The sequence below is a fragment of the Abramis brama genome (assembly GCF_963993115.1).
Source record: "Abramis brama genome assembly, chromosome: 7".
NCBI classification, from domain to species: Eukaryota; Metazoa; Chordata; class Actinopteri; order Cypriniformes; family Leuciscidae; genus Abramis; species Abramis brama.
In genome coordinates, this window is record NC_139969.1 from 29,188,059 (window position 1) to 29,208,534 (window position 20,476).

General features: G+C 37.7%; 1 protein-coding gene across 1 annotated transcript; it reads right to left on the bottom strand.

Moving 5' to 3' along the window:
- Positions 1–149: 149 nt before the first annotated feature.
- Positions 150–20,413, bottom strand: ipo13a (importin 13a). The gene is made up of 21 exons (XM_084119677.1): positions 20,056–20,413; positions 10,759–10,884; positions 10,054–10,670; positions 8,829–8,969; positions 8,538–8,679; positions 8,257–8,423; positions 7,539–7,659; positions 7,290–7,437; positions 6,854–7,035; positions 6,729–6,755; positions 5,794–5,928; positions 5,331–5,471; positions 5,118–5,198; positions 4,896–5,033; positions 4,696–4,792; positions 3,067–3,119; positions 2,804–2,870; positions 2,666–2,724; positions 2,383–2,472; positions 952–1,133; positions 150–845 (listed from the first exon to the last, which is right to left on the bottom strand). Exons 1-21 carry the CDS (start codon positions 20,101–20,103, stop codon positions 749–751), a joined length of 2,859 nt encoding a protein of 952 aa, XP_083975803.1. The 5' UTR covers positions 20,104–20,413; the 3' UTR covers positions 150–748.
- Between the last annotated feature and the right edge of the window lie 63 nt (positions 20,414–20,476).

Consider the following 20,476-nt stretch of genomic DNA (forward strand, 5'->3'; position numbering starts at 1 on the left):
GACTGGAGTAATGATGCTGAAAATTCAGCTTTTCATCACAGGAATAAATTACATTTTAAAATATATCAAAATAGAAAACAGTTATTTTAGATTTTAATAATATTTCATGTTTTTTTTACTGTATTTTGATCAAATAAATGTAGTCTTGGTGAGCATGAGATTTTTATTTTTTATCTTACAAAACAAACCTTTGAAATTTTGTAGTGTAAATATGTAGGGATTTATTCAAGATTTAAAATGTTTAAGTTTCAGTGAAAGCTGATAAAGCTCACACAGATTTCCGCAGAGTTGGAACAATCATCATTAATAAAAATCCACAAATCCTTAAAACGTTACAATTTTCCGAACATCCTTAAAATGGAGCAAATTGCTTAAGATAATAAGACTTGCATAATCACAAGTGAGCTTTATCCTAAAACATTTTTCATCAAGCAAAGAAAAATAGAGATATATTCTCTGAAAATAAGTTGTAAGTAAATGTAACTTGTTTTAATAGAAAACAAGACAAAAATAGTTTTTTTGGGTTTTTTTGCGCGGTGAAATCAGTGCTGTTTTGATGTTTACAGATGATAAGGCAGTATTACAAAAATCAAAATCAAATCTAATTATGTCATTCAGATTGCTTTTTCAATCATAACATGTTGACAATTTAGCTTTATTGTATTCTAAAGAGTGCACTGTATCTTTTGACCCCACGATACTAAAGCAAAGATGTCTCGAGATCCAATCTCTTGCATGAAGAGTGTGTTTAGTAGCTCGCTGTGTACTCGGTCCCTTCTAGTCCTCGACTCAACAGAGCAAACTCTTTCACAATGTCCTTCATCCGTCGCTTACTCACTTGTTCCCTGTGCGAATAGTTAAACAGAAGAAATGAATAAAAAATGTTTGTAAGGTGCAAAGTGCCTGTCTGGTGTTCTGGTGCTAATGCTAATGCTAATGTCGTGGCCCTACCTGAGGATCTGCTGGCAGAAGTGCTCTTTGTTCTCAGCGGTGAGGTGTGAGCTGGGGAAGCCAGGGGGCAGAAGAGCCTCTCTGAGCCACAGAGACAGAACGCTGGGACAGTTTCGACTCACTGAGAACAAGACCTCCGCATAGTGCTCAGCCAGACTGTTCGGACACTGACCCCCAATTGCCTGTGTCGGACAATGAAATTGATCCTTACATGATCTATACAATCTATGCAGTATTTTATGGCTAAATATTCCTATGTAACATTTCCATATGAGGTGCTTGGTCCCAAAGCACTTTCATCTGTTTATACGGTTTATAATAATTTATAAAATGAATGATTAAAATAATAAAAAGTAGCCATAACTTTGTTTCCAAAACTCTTCAAAACAGGAACTGACTGCAGGGCAAATATTTTTAAATACAGTTTAAATAAAACTGGTTGGTGAGTATGATATTGCTTGTATAAAGTTCAATAAACAGGTTAATATTGAGTATCTTGGATTTTAGACAATTATTTTGGCTGCCAACGAAAATAGTAAAGAGTTTTCTGGTCTTCGAGCAACACAGTGGTGGTGTTTCATTCCTTAATTAATCAGCATTTTTGAACGAATCAGCTGAGTGAATGATTCAATGACTTGCTCATAAACACAGTGGCTGCATCCAAAATCGCATATTCTCTTGATTAGGAGCTTATTTTGAATAAATAAATACATCACGGCTGCTATAAAAGTATGTTCTAGTATGATTGTGTCTAGTATGAATGTATTCAGGACATACTACATTGTCACTCTCATGTGACCTACCAGCGTTAGTTGCGTTGCTTCACTGCCATCCACAAATCCTCTCCCGTGGCCTCATGGGATAGTAAAGTGTCCATTGTATGCATATTTCAGAATCTAAGTTGCAGGTCATCAGGGTACTTTTTGCTTACTCTTTTATGAGTACTGTGAATTCTGACACTTCTTTTGTCACATACTGTTTTTTGCCTACTATACGATTTTGGATGCAGCCAGTCACTTATTTCGTTGCTGAATGAATCAGTGCTTTTGAACGAAACAGCCTAGTGAAAGATTCAGTGAACCTCTTATAAAGACAATAACTTGTTTCCATAATAAGTGAATCAGTGTGATTGAACAAATAGGTTAAATTGATGATTCAATGGCTCACTCATAAAGACATTCACTTCATTTGTTCCTGAATTAATCAGTGTTTTTATACAACTAGCTAGAGTGAATGGTTCAGTGACTCACTCATAAGGAGAGTCTTGTTTCCATACTAAGTGAATCAGTATGATTGAACCAGACAAATTAATGATTCATTGACCTGTCAGTTACTAATGGAATGATGAGAAATCCCAACCACTAATGCACAGAGAGTCTGTCTGAAACCGCTGATTTCTATATGACTGAATTACATGCAGAAATGTCTGACCTCTAGTAGGGTCTGAAGGAGCAGCTTTCCGTCATCCTGAAGCAGCTCCCTCACAGCAGGAACATCCTCACAATGAGAGATCAGCTCCGTCTGTGTCGAGAAAGCTCAGTCTGGTTACTATATACTCCACTCAAGTGGCTGTGGTGCAGGGTCACTAATATTACAATTACTAATGGTACAGAAACGGTTCATTCCAGTATAAGCACTAGCATTTGGGCTGTATGTTCCACTACAGCTCTCTGTAAAGATGAACTGAATGTTAAACGTGTTGTACAGTACTTACAAATAGCAGACAGGTTGCTTTCAGTGTTGGAGTTTCAGGGAATTTGAATGATAAGATTCCTACATACACATTGACAGTTAATGGATGAATGAATAAATGTTGAGCATTGTTAAATGAGCTTGCTGAAGTGACACTCACCACAGTAGAATACAGCTTTAATATCAAGATGGTCTGAAAGATAAAGCTCAGACTTTCTTCTCAAAACCTGCAAAGACATCAGAGAAAATCTTATTCTAAAAAAACTACCATAAAAAAGAAACATGGGAAACCTCTTTAAGTGTTTTTTTTTTTTTTTAAAGAAACGGTTCTTTTGAACCATGAAAATGTATGTAAAATATTAAATCTGAGATAATGTGTAGACTAAAGTCTGAAGACTAAGGCAAAAATAAACGAGCACAGACCTGAGCATGAAGCTGCATAAATGACTCCACCACATCTGGATGATCTCTGGAGCCTACAACATTTCTATATAGTTAGAATGACTATAAGTCAAACGTTAATATCATAACAATACTTGTAAAATTGGGCAACGTCTCCATATTGAAGGTATTCTTTTTTCTTCTTCACTAGCCAACAAAAGTGTTAAAGTGAGTAAAATTCTGGTCATGTGATCTTAACATGGCAGCCACCAAGCTTTTTCTAGACCTATTTCTCAAATGTACTATTCATTTCTTTAGGGGTAAAACAATTTAAGGTTACTTAATATACCTTTAAAGGGACAGTTCACCCCAAAAAATGTAAATTCTGTGGTGTTTGGTGTTTTAAGCCCCCAACAGTGCCTTCCAGGCAGCGAGGGGATGGGTAGGTTTAAGGTTGAGGGTAGGGTTAGCTGCCTCTAAGGAGCTATTGGGGGCTTAAAACACCATCGAGCAAATTCTGTCATCATTTACTTTCCCTCATGTAGGTCCAAACCTGTATGACTTTATTTTTTCTGTGGAACACAAAGAAAATATTCTGCAGAATGTTTTAACTGTTTTTGTCCATACAATGTCCAAAACAACACTGGCTCCTATTGATTTTCATTGTAAGGACAAAATTACACTTTGTCAAACACTTTTGTGTTCCGCAGAAGAAAGAAAGTAACAGAGGTTTGTCGAAAGCTTACTGATGGTGACTTTGAAGTCGTGTAGTTTGTTTACAGCCTACATTTTACTTTTAAATTTAGTGATTTTTCAGGTCATAAAAGTTGGCTGTCTGAAATCGCATACTTTCTGAGTAGGTACTCATTTTGAACAAGTAATTATTTTGTGACCTATTGAAATTAATTAATACCTATTGAAGTAACAAAAGTTATTCAGACAAGAGCAGTGAGTGATTTTTTTCTTTAAATTGGCAAGGCTTAAACTTGCGTGACGATGCAGCGCTGGCCCGTCAACTGTCCCGGGCCTAGTTCACGTTTGTTTACGTTCATGTTCTCACAACATTGCATTGTTAGAATTCATAAAAATATTACCAGCCAACTGGTGATTGACAATTTCATAAAGTCACCAATGCCGGCGCTTGGCGAGTGTTCTTTTCAAGCCCTGTCTTTATATTATGATTGTGTGTAGAGTCAATTGCATCACTTCACTGCCATTCCCAAATCCTCTCCCGTGGCCTCATGGGATAGTAAAGTGTCCAATGGAGGCACTTTTCAAAATCTCGCAGGAAGTAACAAGTCATCCGGGTTATTTTTGACTACTCTTTTATGAGTACTGTGAATTTGGACTACTTTTGTCACATACTGTTTTTTGCCAACTATATAGTAGGGAAGTATGCGATTTCTAATGCAGCCATGTGTTCATTTGTGAAGATTATCACAATGAACACAATAAAAATCATAAACTTTTGTTGGTCACAGAGCTCATTTTCTGCAATAATCCAAAATCCAATGGAAAAATCCTTCTGGGTTTTTGTCAGGGAAACCAAGGTGATGTTAACTTCCGGATTGGTCTACAAAAAATTGTTATCACTGCAGCAATCTCTCGATTGGTCACTTAAAATACAGACTTTGATAAAACTCATTGTTGATAGTGACTCTTATCTCTTACCTAGCTGAAAAATGGACATGGTGATGTTGGTAATCAGCTCTAAAAGGGCAGTGATTGGAGTAAAATGATCCTTCTCACAGCCAAAAATGTGAACTAACTAGAGGGAAATATGTAAGGCATGAACACATTATGACACTCAACTTATGAAGTAAACACAGAAATGTTTTGTTTTATGTGAAGGGTTAAGACCGTGTCTTTACTTGTCGTGTGAGGTCTAAAGCCGAGGCTTGTGGGTAAGCGCTGAAAATCTGACCAATGAGCTCACAGAGCTGAGTCACCAGCGGTGCAAATTCATGGATAAGGGTCTTCAGTGATTTCTCAAAGACAGCACACACCGCCTGAGTTGAGGTGAGAGAAAAGTGAATCTTTCATATACTCACAGATACACGCAAACACACACACACACGTTCACCTACACTGACCTCTACCACCTCAGGTTCATTCAGCCACTTGTTGAGAACAGTCTGGATTAAAGGGAAGGCCTGCTGCAGGACAACCACCACCTGAGGAATGACCAGAACAGCTGTCAAACCACACGTACTGTTGAGTGTTCATTTTACAGGTCTGTGCTGATTCAAACATGCTTGCTAATAAACAAAACTGATTGGAGGTTGAGCCGTGGTATGTTGTCGTACTGGGTTGTTGTTGCGTGGCTGTGTTTGGACAGGCCTCATCACTTCCAATCTTTCACTTTGCTTGTTTAGATCAAATGTAGAGAAGAGATTAGACAGCAGGCCAAGGATGTGGATAGTAGGAAGTTTATTAGCGGAGCTGGGCTGCATCAAAGGGTAAAAGAGTAAAAACATTTTTCAAAATATCTTCTTTTGTGTTCCACCACAGGTTTGGAATGACATGAGGGTTTAAACCCAGACAGCAACATAGTGTCGGCCCAGATCCGGGCCACATCTGGTACAGATATGCCGCACCAGATATGGGCCGGATCTCGGCCGGCACAATGTTGCTGTCTGGGAAGTTAACTATAAAACCTTTTTGGAACTGTACTTATTGTGTACTATACAAAAATACATTTTCTTTTCAGGTTTCGGACAACTCTAATAGTATGTGAATCAAGCATACGCTGACATTATTGCACCTCACCAGCTCATTGGCCAGTTTCTCCAGCTGTTGGATGTGGGGAGTGACCAGAGAGAGCAGCTTCCCCAGTATCTCTTCACTAGGCAGGGCTGAGAGCAGGAAACCCAGTGCCTGCATTATCCACATGCACTGCGGGCTCTGAACAGAAGACTTACTGTCAATCCTACTGGGATATAACTATTAAGCATGGTATAGAGTTCAAGCTTGGTGATCATTTAGATATTCAATCTGAACAACCAAAGAAAAAAACTTCATAAAAAATTCACACCCTGTTTATGGTCAAGATTGACCGACCGTAGGACATAAATGGGAAAGACCCTAACACAGAGCAATTTTTTAAATATGTGTTGAATGAAATCCAAATATATATCAGCCAGTGTTGAACAAACAGAAATGAAGGGGTTGAGATTATAAAAAATCCAGAGTGCAAAAGACACACACACACACGCGTTTCCATGTTTTATGACTTTCCATAGACATAATCATATTAATAATATACAAATAGTATGTTTTATCCCCTAACCCTGAACACAACTATCACAGAAAACATTCTGCACTTTTTGAATTTTCAAAAAACATAATTTACTATGATCTATAAGATTTTTTCCTCATAGGGACCAAAAAAAATGTATGTTCCAAATTTAGTTTTGCGTATTTGCTTAAACAAATAGCGAAATAGACAAACTTATACATAAATCTAAAATCTAAATTATATCAAAATGACTTAAAATCCCAAAAGGTTGTTACTACTCCAGGGAAGGTAGTGAGAAAAGTTACACTCTTACTGTCAAAAATGACCGTGGTGTGAATAGCCAAGGTGTGACTCTTTTTCTAAAAGCTTAGGAGGGTTGAGCATTATACGATGTAATCATGTTATTAGTGTAAGTTACAGTTACTGTGTTATCAAAACAAATCAAACACACATGGCTTGGACTTACTTTATGGATCTCTTTGACAAGCACCGCCTGAAACCGAAAAGACCACAGTGAGTTTAGTACACTACTCACTGACACTGGTTTGGTTCAACAACAGCGGTACTTCTAGGCGAAACGTTTTTTAAAACCTGTGAGACGGCAATGATGTCACTGGCGTGAAGGTGGAGGTCAGGCCGACACTCTCGGCAGATTCTCTTCAGAGCTGAGACACAAGACACGGACAGATCCGGGTTGGACAGACCATGCAAGACCACCGGCAGGACACTCGCCAACATGACCGAATGATCGGCCAGCCACTCAGCCAAAGAGCCTACAAGAAATCATGACAGCAGAAGTCAATTACTTTCAACTTCACCATTTGTGCAGACATGAAATCAACATTCACAAATTCACGTTAATGTGTTATGAAATAAACATGAACTAATAATGAAAAATCTCTAAATTAACATGAACCAAAATCAATTGATCGCCATAGCAACTAAACTACTAAAACACAAAATGATGCAGGTATTTTTCTCAGCATTTGACATCACCAAATGTGTGTTTACAAATGAATTAGTGTACCTATGGTGAACATGATGGTCTCAGCCAGCTGAATATTGTTGGCTGTGATCAGAGGAATCAGACCGATCAGTCCTGGAATGACGTCTGAGTAACTGACATCTACTGTCTCAGCAATGGACTGAAAACCAAACAGCAGAGCCTCTATATCCTCCACAGGAGAGAGCGAGATGACAGAGAGATATTGTTCAATATAATACATGACATTTATATTATATATACACACCATATGTAAGTAACATCAGGACTGACTTGCCATGAGGAGGGGTGTGCTGTGTCCGTCAACAGTGTGCCTAGTTTATCATATAGGTTTCTGAGGAGCTCTGGGCCCAGCAGCTCAAACACATACATCAGAGTATCAGAGATGTCAACCCTGAGATCCAATTAAACATGCTTATTAGTGCTTTTAAGTGTGCACATGATGGTTTTAATCAGACTGCTTTGAAATATCAATGTTCTCTACCAGAGGATCAGTGAATACACCCCTGTTTTTAAGTATTAAACCTTTTCCTATGTAACAAAAAAATCTATAAATAAATTCTGGCCACAATACATTTCAAATACACTCACCAGCCACTTTATTAGGTACACCTGTTCAACTGCATGTTAAAGCAAATATCTAATCAGCCAATCACATGGAAGCAGATCAAATCAACGACTTGTACCCATAAATGCTCCTCACGTTCACTTTTTGGGTACATCCCATCTAGACTATTACAATAATTCTTCTTTTAAAACCTTTTTCAGTATTTTAGTAATGTCAACACAATTTTGGTGTAAAAAAATGCCTAACCTTTTGTCTTGTGGATATACTATTGAAACAGTGAGCATTTAAACATTTACGGATTGGCCCCATTCACTTCCACAGTGTGTCTCACTGCAACCCTGATTTCTTCTTTTTTTTTTTTTTTTTTTATAATTATAACAAATATATAAATAATTTAGCAGTTTCTTAAAAATCTAGTTTAACCTGTAGGTCCTGAACTGCTCTTTGTCATCTGCGGACCATGTGGCGTAGTCCTCATCTCTGGGAAAACAGGCCTTCTGCAGCAGAACGTCCACCAGCTGGAAGTACACAGGTCTGTAGATCTGTAGATAGAGCGTCTGCCTCTCAGCATCCAATGACGACATCTCATCCTGAAACAAGCAGCCGATATACGACTCAAAACCTCATATCTGCACAAGTCAATGCAATACCAGTTGGAACTTGGCACCACACTTGAGTGATTGTTCTGGCTGGACCTGCTGTACCTGTAGGGTGTACCAGAATGTGAGTGTGAGAGAGCTGGAGGTCTCATCCACAGGGTAACGTCCAGGTGTACCAGTGCAGGACATAATCATGCTCACTAGAGCCTGAAAGCCCTGCCAGTGATCCACCTGCTCCAGAAGAGTCCTGGGGAACGAGAGGGACAGAAAGAGGAAGAAGAGGTTTTATCAAACAGACAAGGGCAGTCGAATGATGAATAGGCCCAGGCCATCTGAGGTCACATAAGACTATTATTAATGGGAGATTAATGATGCATATAAGTCATTATGCCCAACCTGCAATGCGTTTCTCCCAGAGCTACAGCAATGCGACAGATTCCATGAGACGTCTCCATGTCTCCATCCTGCACCGCCTTCTTTAGCTGCTCCTGAAGACCCAGAACCTGAGGAACAACCTTCTGCAGACTGTCTGCAAACCTCCACATCAACAAACACACAGAGTAACAATGAATTTTTATGCTTAACCTTCTGTGCACCAGGTGTTTAAAGTGACATACAGAAATGGACAGATATTATACAATCACACTTTTTTTGTCAAATTATCAGCCAATATTGAATATTAATTGTTTTGTTTTAGTATAAAATTAGTTAATTTCTTAAAGAAAAGTACACCAACTGAATACCCAACTAATCATTTAAATCTTAAGATACTCAACTCTGCTGGGATGTTATTTGAATTCTTTTTTTGTATCTAAAGGATTATGAAAAACGATTCAAGAAAAATCTCATGAATATTTCATACTTAACAATTTTACAATTTTTACATTTTACCTCGAAAATTCCCCGAAATCCACCCGCACTTGGCAGGTTTGCGGGTGTTAATGTCAAGCCCTGCTGATAAATATAGATTTGGTTTGTTTATGTTAAAACTGCATAATGCAAATGGATAGAAATTTTATATTCAAATACATAAATCTTAAAGTGCCTGAATTTAGGTAAAATCATACCCTATATATTGTATTGTATTGTTATATATCGTATTGACAACTCATCAATAAAATATTTACCATCTTATATTTTGTATAATTGGATGGTTGGTTTTTAAATAAACACTGGGCTGGACAATAAGACGATATATAACAATAAGTTATCAACCGGATTTAGACCTACCTATATTGCATTTATATAAAACGTTCACAAGCAAATTTGCTTCATTTATCGTCGAAATCAGGCACATGTACATGTCAGGAAACACGATTCCTGGCTGCATGTCAGTATCCATGGATCACTGGATCTTTGGTAAGTTGTAAGGAACACTATATCGAGTCCAACCTTTAGTTTAAACTGATGATCGTTTGTTTTACTCATGTTTTTGCAGTTTCCCCTATTAAATCAAGCAGGCTCTTTTGCCACTCAGTCCGATTGAGGGTGTGTGTTCTGGCGGGAAAATGACGTCAATGCATACCCTCTATACAGGGAAGCTATGCTAAGAAATATTAATGCATGACAGGAAATAGTGCTTGTTTCGACAGTATATTGTGTGTTATATGGCGTATCTCACCTCTGACAGTCAGGCTGTGAGATGATGCTGACGATGGTTTCCACAGCCATGTCAAAGAGCTCAGACTCCTTAAGTAGGGCAAAGCAGCTCTGCAGCAGCCCCTCGCTGTCCTTCAAAGCGATGTCCAGCGTGAGCCAGGAGGACACACACCTCATCACCCGCTCTCTGACCCCACAGGGAGCGTCTGCCCGTTGTAGTAACTGCTGGAGCAGGGAGCAGACGGAGCTCCACTCCACGGCCAGAGCACTTCTGAGCTGTGAACGCCGAGAGGCTGCGATCCTGCTGCTCTGAAGCTCCTCGGGCAGAACGGCAAGGATTTCTAGAAGCGCGAGGCATCGGGCCTGACCGTCAGCCTCTGTCACACCCTCCCCTGTCTGGAAGGCACACAGAAGATCAGGCACTGCGGTTGGCCATGTTTCGGGTAGGACGTGAAGGATCAAAGAGGCCAGGGCAACACAGAGTCTCGTCAGCACCATCTTAGGACCTGACGCGAACTGGCCGACCTGGGCGATGAGCTGCGAACGGAGAGAGTCTAGTTGACCTGTTGGGAGGTCAGACCAGTGGCGGGAAATTTTAGCATGTAATGTGCTTGCCCCGAAGAACTGGATCTCTGGAACCTAATGTGAAACGGAATAAATGACTGTAAATCTAATGCAGGGAAATTCATACATTTTAAAGTGGGCCTTAGTCGCCCATACTGCTTACTTTGTCTGACCGGAGCAAAGCCCAGCAGAAGTGCCATGCTTGTGGTGACTCCTGGGCTTGTGTGAGCCACTTCTGGGCCACATTCTTCTTTCCCATATCAGGATCATAGTAGAGCTGCTGAAGAGCCTAAAGAACACCAGGAAAGATTGCTTCTATTATATATATATATATATATATATATATATAAAATATAATTTTTTTCTTAAAAAAAAAAAAGAGAAAAGAAGTCTGTATGCTCACAAAGCCTGCATTTATTTGATCAAAAAATACAGTAAAAACAGTAATATTGTAAAACATTACCATTTACTATTTTAATTTATTTTAAAATGTAATTTATTCCTGTGATGGTGAAGCTGAATTTTCAGCATCATTACTCTTCAGTGTCACATGATCCCTCAGAAATCATTCTAATATGATGAATTTAGGGCTCAAGAACAATGTCTTAATATCAATGCTGAAAACAGTTTTTTCTGCTTAATATTTTAGTTGAAAACATGATACACTACCATTAATAAAACATTATAATAATATATTCATTCAACAAAGATGGATCGAATTGATCAGTAAAGACATTTATAATGTTAAAAAATATTTCTATTTCTCACCAAGGCTTTTCATCTTTTTTCAAGATTCATTGATAAATAGCACTTATTTTAATAGAAATCAAATCAAATCAAATCAAGTATATTTGTATAGCGCTTTTCACAATACAGATTGTATCAAAGCAGCTTCACAGTATTAAAATAAAATAATACAACAAAGTTTGTTTCTAGTGGAATTTATTGATTGATAGAATAAAATTAAATATCCCCAAAATATCCCCAACTGAGCAAGCCAAAGGCAACAGTGGCAAGGAACCGAAAAAACTCCATCAAGCGGCCTAATGGTGTCCTAAAACTCCATCAGGTGACCTAATGGAGAAAAAAAAACCTTGGGAGAACCCAGGCTCAGTCGGGGGCCAGTTCTCCTCTGGCATTTATGAACTAGAGGCCGGATTGTAGTTTGAAACTGTGAGATTAACAATATTATATGAATGCCTGGCTGAAAAGATGCGTCTTTAATCTAGTTTTAAACTGGGAGAGTGAGTCCGAGCAACGAACAGTATCAGGAAGGCTATTCCAGAGTTTTGGAGCCAAATGTGAAAATGCTCTCCCTCCTTTGGTGGATCTGGATATCCTAGGTATGACCAAAAGCCTTGAATTTATTGATCTTAAAGAGCGCGATGGATTATAGGGTGATAGAAGATCCGTTAAATAGACTGGAGCTAAGCCGTTTAGGGCTTTATAAGTCAGTAGCAATACCTTATAATTAATACGGAACTTTATAGGTAACCAATGTAGTGATGATAAAATCTGTGTTATATGATCATATTTTCTTGATCTAGTAAGAACTCTAGCGGCTGCATTTTGGACTAACTGTAGCTTGTTTATTGAGGATGCAGGACAACCGGCTAATAAAGCATTACAGTAATCTAGTCTCGAGGTCATGAATGCATGAACTAACTTTTCTGCATCAGAAACTGATAGCATGTTACGTAGCTTAGCAATGTTTCTAAGGTGGAAAAAGGCTGTTTTTGTAACATACGAAATATGATTTTCAAAAGACAGGTTACAATCGAGTATAACACCCAGGTCTTTTACTGTAGAGGATAAAGTAACAGGACATCCTACGATGTCAAAGTTGTATTGTGAGAGGTTCTGTGGGCGGTTTTTTGAACCGATAAGTATTACCTCTGTCTTGTCTGGATTTAATAATAGAAAATTACGCGTCATCCAATCTTTTATATCTTTAACACACTCTGTCAATTTGGATAATTTAGCGTTTTCATCCGGCCGTGATGAAATATATATTTGAGTGTCATCAGCATAACAATGGAAACTAATTCCATGTTTCCTTATAATATTTCCAAGTGGTATCATATATATTGAGAATAATAGAGGGCCCAACACAGATCCCTGCGGCACTCCATAGTTTACTGGAATTATGATCGATTTTTCTCCATTTAAATAGACAAAATGGTAGCGGTCTGATAAGTATGATCTAAACCAGCTTAATGCTTGTCCTTGAACACCAGTATAATTTTGTAGTCGATCTAAGAGTATTGTATGATCTATAGTATCGAACGCAGCACTTAGATCAAGTAAAACTAGTATTGAGAAACAGCCTTGGTCAGAAGCTAAAAGTAAATCATTTGTGATTTTAACGAGCGCAGTTTCAGTGCTATGATGCGGCCTGAATCCAGACTGAAACTTTTCATAGATGTCATTTTCTTGCAAGAAAGAGCCCAGTTGAGCGGACACAACTTTTTCTAGTATTTTAGACATAAAAGGTAGATTTGAAATGGGTCTATAATTTGCTAGATTATGCGGGTCTAATTGTGGTTTCTTAATGAGAGGTTTTATCACTGCCAGTTTAAATGTTCTTGGAACATGACCTAAAGATAAAGACGAGTTAATAATATTGAGGAGAGGCTCTTCTACTACAGGTAACACTTCTTTCAGTAGTTTAGTTGGTATAGGATCTAATAAACATGTTGTTGTTTTAGATGAAGTGATAAGTTTATTTAACTCTTTTTGTTCTATAGTTGTAAAGCACTGTAATTGTTCTTGCGGGGGGAAAATTGAGGCTGAATTATAAGGTGCGATTGAGGATTGAATGTTTACAATTGTGGTTCTGATGTTTTCTATTTTCTCAGTGAAGAAGTTCATGAAATCATTACTACTAAACTGTAACGGGATATTTTGTTCGGAAATCCTTTTTTGTAGCATTATAAATTACATTACTGTCACAATTTAATGCATCCTTAATGGTAGTGTATCACATTTCCACAAAAAATAACAAAAACTTTTTTCAACATTAGTAATAACAAATGTTTCTTGAGCAGCAAATCATCATATTAGAATGATTTCTGAAGGATCATGTGACACTGAAAACTAAAAAGTAATGATACTGAAAATTCAGCTTTGCATCACAGGAATAAATTACCTTTGAAATAATTTGTTAAGAACTGCTCCGAGGCTTGCGTTGAAGAACCAAATGCAGCTTTATTGGGACAATCCCAGGGATTAAAGTGAAAAAAATTCTTCTGACTGAATTTTTTTTTATAGGCCAAGTCATATTCCTTTAACTTTTTACATAGTCGAGACCAATAGCGTTTTAAGGGGAGACGTTTTAAACCGCTTTAATATTGCCAGTAGGCGTATTTTAAAAGCTATTTTAATCTATGAAAACCAGGCAGGGAGCATGTAGGCTACTGTAGAGCACGAACGGCAGCATTGTGACTAGCTTCTGATTGATGGTGACCTAGCACTTTTTTGCCATATTGAAGTCTCCTGTGACATACTGTGCAAAGACACGTACCTGGCTGTTTGATTTTTTTAGTCCACAAACTAAAAGGCTTGCCATTCTCCCCCCATTTCGCTAAGCCTTCCCCTTTACTTAAACTTTCGTTAAGTAAAGGGGAAAATATTACATATAGGCAAATTATAACACGTTAACACAAAATTTGTTAACACACACAAGTACTTTTCCCCTTTACTTAACATAAATTGTAAGAATATAAAGACTAGTAAATAAACATTAGGCCTATGCTAAAGCTATTAAATAGCAGTCCCAAACTAGTTTTTGTTAATACAAAGTTGGTATGAGCCACTACAGTCATTTAAAAATATAAAAAATAATACAAAGAAAAATAGTGGCATTTTGGGGTTAATATGGAAACGACAGTTACCATGGCGAATACACAATATTAACAATAACTGTTAATGAAACATGGAAACTGCTCCTGGTGAATAGAATGAAAATCATCCCTGCATTACTTTTATTTCGGGTAATTTACAACGTAACGGCGTTGCATGCTCGTAGTTTCTTTTGCACTAGCTTGATCAGTGAGGCGATACAGCACGCGCCGCTGCATTTGCGCGTGCAATTGAGTGTGCGCTACGAGAACAGTATAACGGCTGACAGGACAAGAAAGTCCGTTTTTCTGAGGTGAAAAACTATATTTCAGCGTATACTCATGTCACTGCCTGGTAGTTCCTATTGTGCTGGGTTTTCTGAAGTAGTCATGATTCGCCTCTCATAACATGCTCTAATAAACACGCATGCAGAGTGGAAAAGGAGGAGCGGAGGCGCGGGGAGCAAGGATTACAGCGCAAACTATATCGATATATGCGATATGGTCTAATTCCATATCGCATTTCAAAAATATATCGATATATTTTTTATATCGATATATCGCCTAGCCCTACCTGCATTATAAGTGTGTCCATGGTAACTGAAATATAGTTATTCTAACTCAGCGCGCAACTGTAGCCTGACATGCACTTTCCGTGAGCGGTAATTGAAAACCCGGAGTGGATCATGAGCGAAGTGATTACAGAACGCTTAGAATGGAGAGAGGAACGTGCTTTTGCTCCACTCCAGGCTTTGATCACACCCCCCTCAGTAGGGTTAATACATCTCGTCTTTCCTTAATTTAAGAACTATTCAAACTAAAATTAAGACATTTATTACACTTTTTGAGAAATGAAATCCTATTTACGGCCTTAAAATTATTAAAAGTGAATTTAAGACAGACTGGAACCATATTGACGGAAATCCGTCATAGACCTGCTGCAATTAACGGAAATCCGTCGTAGCGACGGAGAACTTTAATCCCTGCAATCCAGAATCGTAATTCATATAATGGGCAAAGGGTCAAACACACGGCCAAACAATCCAAATAAGCAACAGGGCAGAAAACACAGGCAAAAAGAATAATCCATAATACAGGCAGAGAATAAAAAAAAACAAGACATAGGAAACACTCAGAAATGTAGTGTAGCAACATACAAGACTTCACAAAGAATGACAGAACACAAATGGCTTATAAAGGCAGTTAACACAGTAATGAGACACAGCTGACTGTAATCAAGATTAATGAGTCCAGGTAGTGGGTTATGGGAAATGTAATCCATGATAAAATAGCACAAGAGTCGGAGTGGTGCCCTCTAGTGGAGATCATGGGCACTCCAGCTGGCAATATTAAAATACAAAACATTTATATTTAATTACAATTACAATAATAATATGTTTTACTGTATATTTGATCAAATAAATGCAGCCTTTGAGCATAAGAGACTTCTTTCAAAAATATAAAAAAAAATCTTAATGATAGTGTAATATTTAGGGAGCACCGAAATTTCAGCTGCCGAAAATGATCAGTCGTAAATGGCATTTTCGTTTTTTGGCCGAAAGAGAAAATAGGCTGAAAATAAAATCCGAAAATATGCCGCCGCACCCCTCAGCGATCAGGTTTCACTCTGCATGTTTTGTAACTTTGCGAGCGGCTCCACTTCTGAAGATGCACAACTTCGAAGCGACTGCTAAGTGTTCTGTTGTGCTCCAAGTTCTCTGGACTTGTTTCTGTTTCCAATGTCCCTACTGTGCTGTAACATGGTGTGGTATCGCCGTGTGGGCAACGCTGGTAAAATGACTCTACCCTCTTGTTCACTGATCCGCTCCCTGCTATCTGCTCACATGCTCTGATAATAATAGCTTTGTAAGACAGACTATACATTATTTTGATAATTGGTCAAAAAAATAAAGCTGTTAAATCTTATTCTGTTGCATAGATCTTAATTAAGAATAATATTGATATATAGATATGAAAATATAGATTTTTAATATAATATTTAATATTTTTGTGTGTTACTTTAAACAAAAGTGTGGTTATTTTATTGGCTTGTATTTTTAAAATCAAAATTCAGATTCATTCAAATTATTGAATTTAATAAAAAAAGTCTAATAATAGGCTACAATAATACAAAAAAACTAAAAACAAATTTAAAATAACAAATTAATAATTATTTTTTTAAAGTCTGTTTCGATTTCGGTGCATCCAGAATTTTCGGTTTCGGTCCAAAATTTTCGTTTCGGTGCATCCCTAGTAATATTGCCATATTCTTTCCCCAAAAATGTGTATTGAGTGCATAGATAAGATGCAACAGAAATCACAGGACACAATGGAGAAGCATAATATAAACCAGCCACCAAATCCCCCACATGCTGACAGTTATTATTAGACTCGAACAGCTTACTGAGGATATCAAGTTACTTTCCACTTCCAGAAGCTCCTATATTGTCCCGAACAAACACCTACAAGTGTGTATGGCTTTGCTCAACTGTTAGTGGAATTATGGGAATATGAACAGAGGCTACAGAGAAAGCATTCTCCAAACCAAAAGATACTGCTCTTTTTACTACTCAGATTTTGAGACTTTAGACTTTGGCAGTTTTACATCTTGTGATCTTGAAGAAAAGAAAATATCTGCTTACTAAAATGTATGGTTATCACACATATCTTTAAACTCAGTGATAGGACTAGTTCTCACCCTTAAAGGTGCAGTATGCAATTTTTCAAAATCGTTGTTGAACATTGTTGATATTTAAAATCAACCCAAACAAACACACCCCTCACTTCATTGCTCCGCCCCTAAAATGCACAAACATCATAACAGAAGTGAAGCAAAATAATGCTTCGCGAAAAATAAAGTGAAGATGAAGAACGAACAACAAGGATGCATGAAGATGAACAATGAACAACTGAACATACAGTACAGGAGTGTATACAAGCAAGAGTTTGTTGTCAGTCACCAGCAGCACACACTCAAAACCAATGTTACTCATGTATGGTAAAACCGCAACCTCGGCGTCCGTTTTCAGGCCTTCCCGCTACTTTAGGTCTCTCCAGCGCTGGAAATCTTTTCTAATAACGTGGGTCCTAAAGCTCTTGCCTGATCATAACACTCCTTTTTCCAGTGATATTCCTCTGAGCTTTAAGGCCCGTTTACACCAAGGACGATAACTATAAAGATAACGATAAAGATAAATGCACAGAGAAACTACATAGTTGGAATCACTTTCATTTTATCTGATGAACGATTAAAACATTGACAACCAATCAGAATCAAACCTGCTATAGTGACCTCAAGCATTTAAAGTATCAAAAACAGAATGATATTGTCCATTGGTGTGGATGCTAATATGGTTATCGTAATAGTTATCTTTATAGTTATCATTGTTGGTGTGAAGGGGCCTTTACTCTTTTGTTATCTCTCTCTCTGCCATATTTCTCTCTGCACTTGCCATCTCTACAGTCTTTGTTCAAACCTCCATCTTGCTCACTCTCTAGTTTCATCCCCCATCATGAGTGGACACGCCCCCTACTGCTGATTGGCTACAAGTGTGTTGTGGTGCTTGGTCTGATCCACTTTCAACAGCATTTTTCAAAAATCGCTTAACCCTCATCCTTCCCTCGGGTCATTTTGAATTTTAAAAATTGAGTGTTCATCAGAGGGGTCCAAGACCCTAGGACTATTGTCGCACTTGAACCACGAATACACACATGAAAAAACCTGAATGATTCGAGGAGTTTTGTGTTTTTTATTATTAAAAAAAAGAAACAAATCCTTCCCTCACGGGTCCATTTGACCCCCTTAAGAATGAATGTAATGCAAGGAATGCTTCAGTACACACAGAAAAACCTAAAAATGCTCAAAATTCAAACTAAAAATGCTAAAACTTTACCAAAAAATATTTTATAATGTCTACATGTGTATCTGAATGCATACTGAAGAGAAATTACTTTAGGACCCAGCGGAACAGCTCATTTGCTCCAAATAGAGCTATAAGGCCAACAAGTGGCAAGAGTCATGAAATATCATGTTATATTATTTTTTTCCACAAGAGGTCGGCAAAGACACCCAATGTAAGATATTTTGAGCAGAATTAAAAAGCATGAAATTGTTATTTTAAATTTAAGTTGAAAGAATGTGCTTAAATTACTATTTATTTATTGATCAAATCTAGTAATTTAAAGGTAAATTAAAAACTACCATCAAAATGAAATAAAAAAAAGCTTTCTGGACAAAAAAAAAAAAAAGTATGTATAATTTTAGGGCTTCAGGTCATTTTGACCGGCAAGGGAAAGATGTGTTACAAAGTGTGAGCACCTTTAAGTGCCTCTTCAGAAAAGCAAAAAATAACTGTTATTCACAAGCTTCATGAAATGTCAAACAGTGACAGAAGTGTTCTGCAGAGTGATATGTGATATTCCACCAAAACCTTTAAACACAATTTTCAATAGTATAGTAACTATAGTATAGTAGTATAGTATAGTATAGTGTATAGTATTAAATGGATAGTTTGCTCCTGGCTTCTGATTGGTCAATACAGTGTTGCAGTCATCTTACAATATATTCCACAATATAGATATCGTCCGAATGCTACATGAGATTGTAGTTTTTTGTATGTTAGTTATTTTTTTGGGGTCTGATTTTCAAATTTTTTCATCAAATGAATGCTGACATGTTTACTGGCGCAAGGCTGGGACAACTTGTCGCTCACATGAGATCACAGCAATAGCAAACCAAAACCATCCAATCAATTCCCAATGGACAAAATCAAAATCCCGCCTTAAATTTGTTCATTCGAGGAGCTGTTTCACTCGTGCAGCCGTTTCATACGTCACAATAGGGAAGCAAATACTATTGCAACTTCTGTTTCATGCTGACTTTAAAACAACCACTTGATGAGAATTAAAGGCTACTGGGCTTTGACTCCTCTTTTCAGAACTCTGCTGGAATCCTAGCATTGTTTTTGTTGGGGCAAAAGCACATTGCAGAACAAAACAATAAAAAAGTCAATATAAACTAGTATGAGTGTAGGCTATTTCTAGTAAGAGAATATTAGTATTTTGCATGTTTTATATCTAGGGTCTATGATACTTCAAACATAAGTAGTGCATAAGGACTTTTTGTGTATCATCATGTTGACATTTTTTTTTAACCAAGTTCTTCCAAACCTTAATGAGTTTCCTTCTTCTGTTGAACACAAAATAATTTATTTTAAAGAATGTTGGTATCAGTTGACGGCACCCATTGACTTCCATTGTATTTTTTTCCTACTATGGAAGTCCCAATGTTTGGTTACCTTTAAAATATCTTCTTTTATGTTTAACAGAAGAAAGAAGCAGCTCATACAGGTTTGGAACAACTTTAAGTGGAGTAAGTAATGACAACATTTTCCTTTTTGGGTGAACTATCCCTTTAAGTGAGCTGCAATAGTGAAAGAAATGGTAGACCATCTAAAATATAGTAACAATTATTATATAACAATTACGTGAAATGTAGCCTAAAAGGAAAAAGTTATTAGTCACCGTTTGTCTGCTCATACACAAACGGCTGAGTGACATGTTGTGTTTCTGTGAGTCAGTTTGGCCACACAGCTCCTGTAGGCTATATGTCACATACTCACCCTCTCCACCGCCTCCACCGTGAACTCCTCTGCATTCACTGACTCCATTCCCAATTAAGTTCCTTATCTCCTATTCTTGTGCTCTGTGACAGCCAGTATTCAGTGGTAGGCTACTTTTTGAGGGGGTGTTAATGGAGTCTCGTCAGCTCATGTGTGTGTAATGGGCAGCTCTGATGGGATGGTCTACCACCACACACACACACACACACGTGGGTCGCGCTAAATAACAGCTGACAGGACTGACGCTACACGTCATTCACTTGACTGTCTCGAGCCAGTTCACTCAAATCACTCGGTCCCTACTTCACAACCGATTCGATGCGATTCAAACGGTCTAGTGGTCGCTCTCTTTATAAATAAGCTGTCGTTTAGACCATAGGTTGCGGTCAACCACACCCCGCTCTTGAAGCCCAGACCCCTC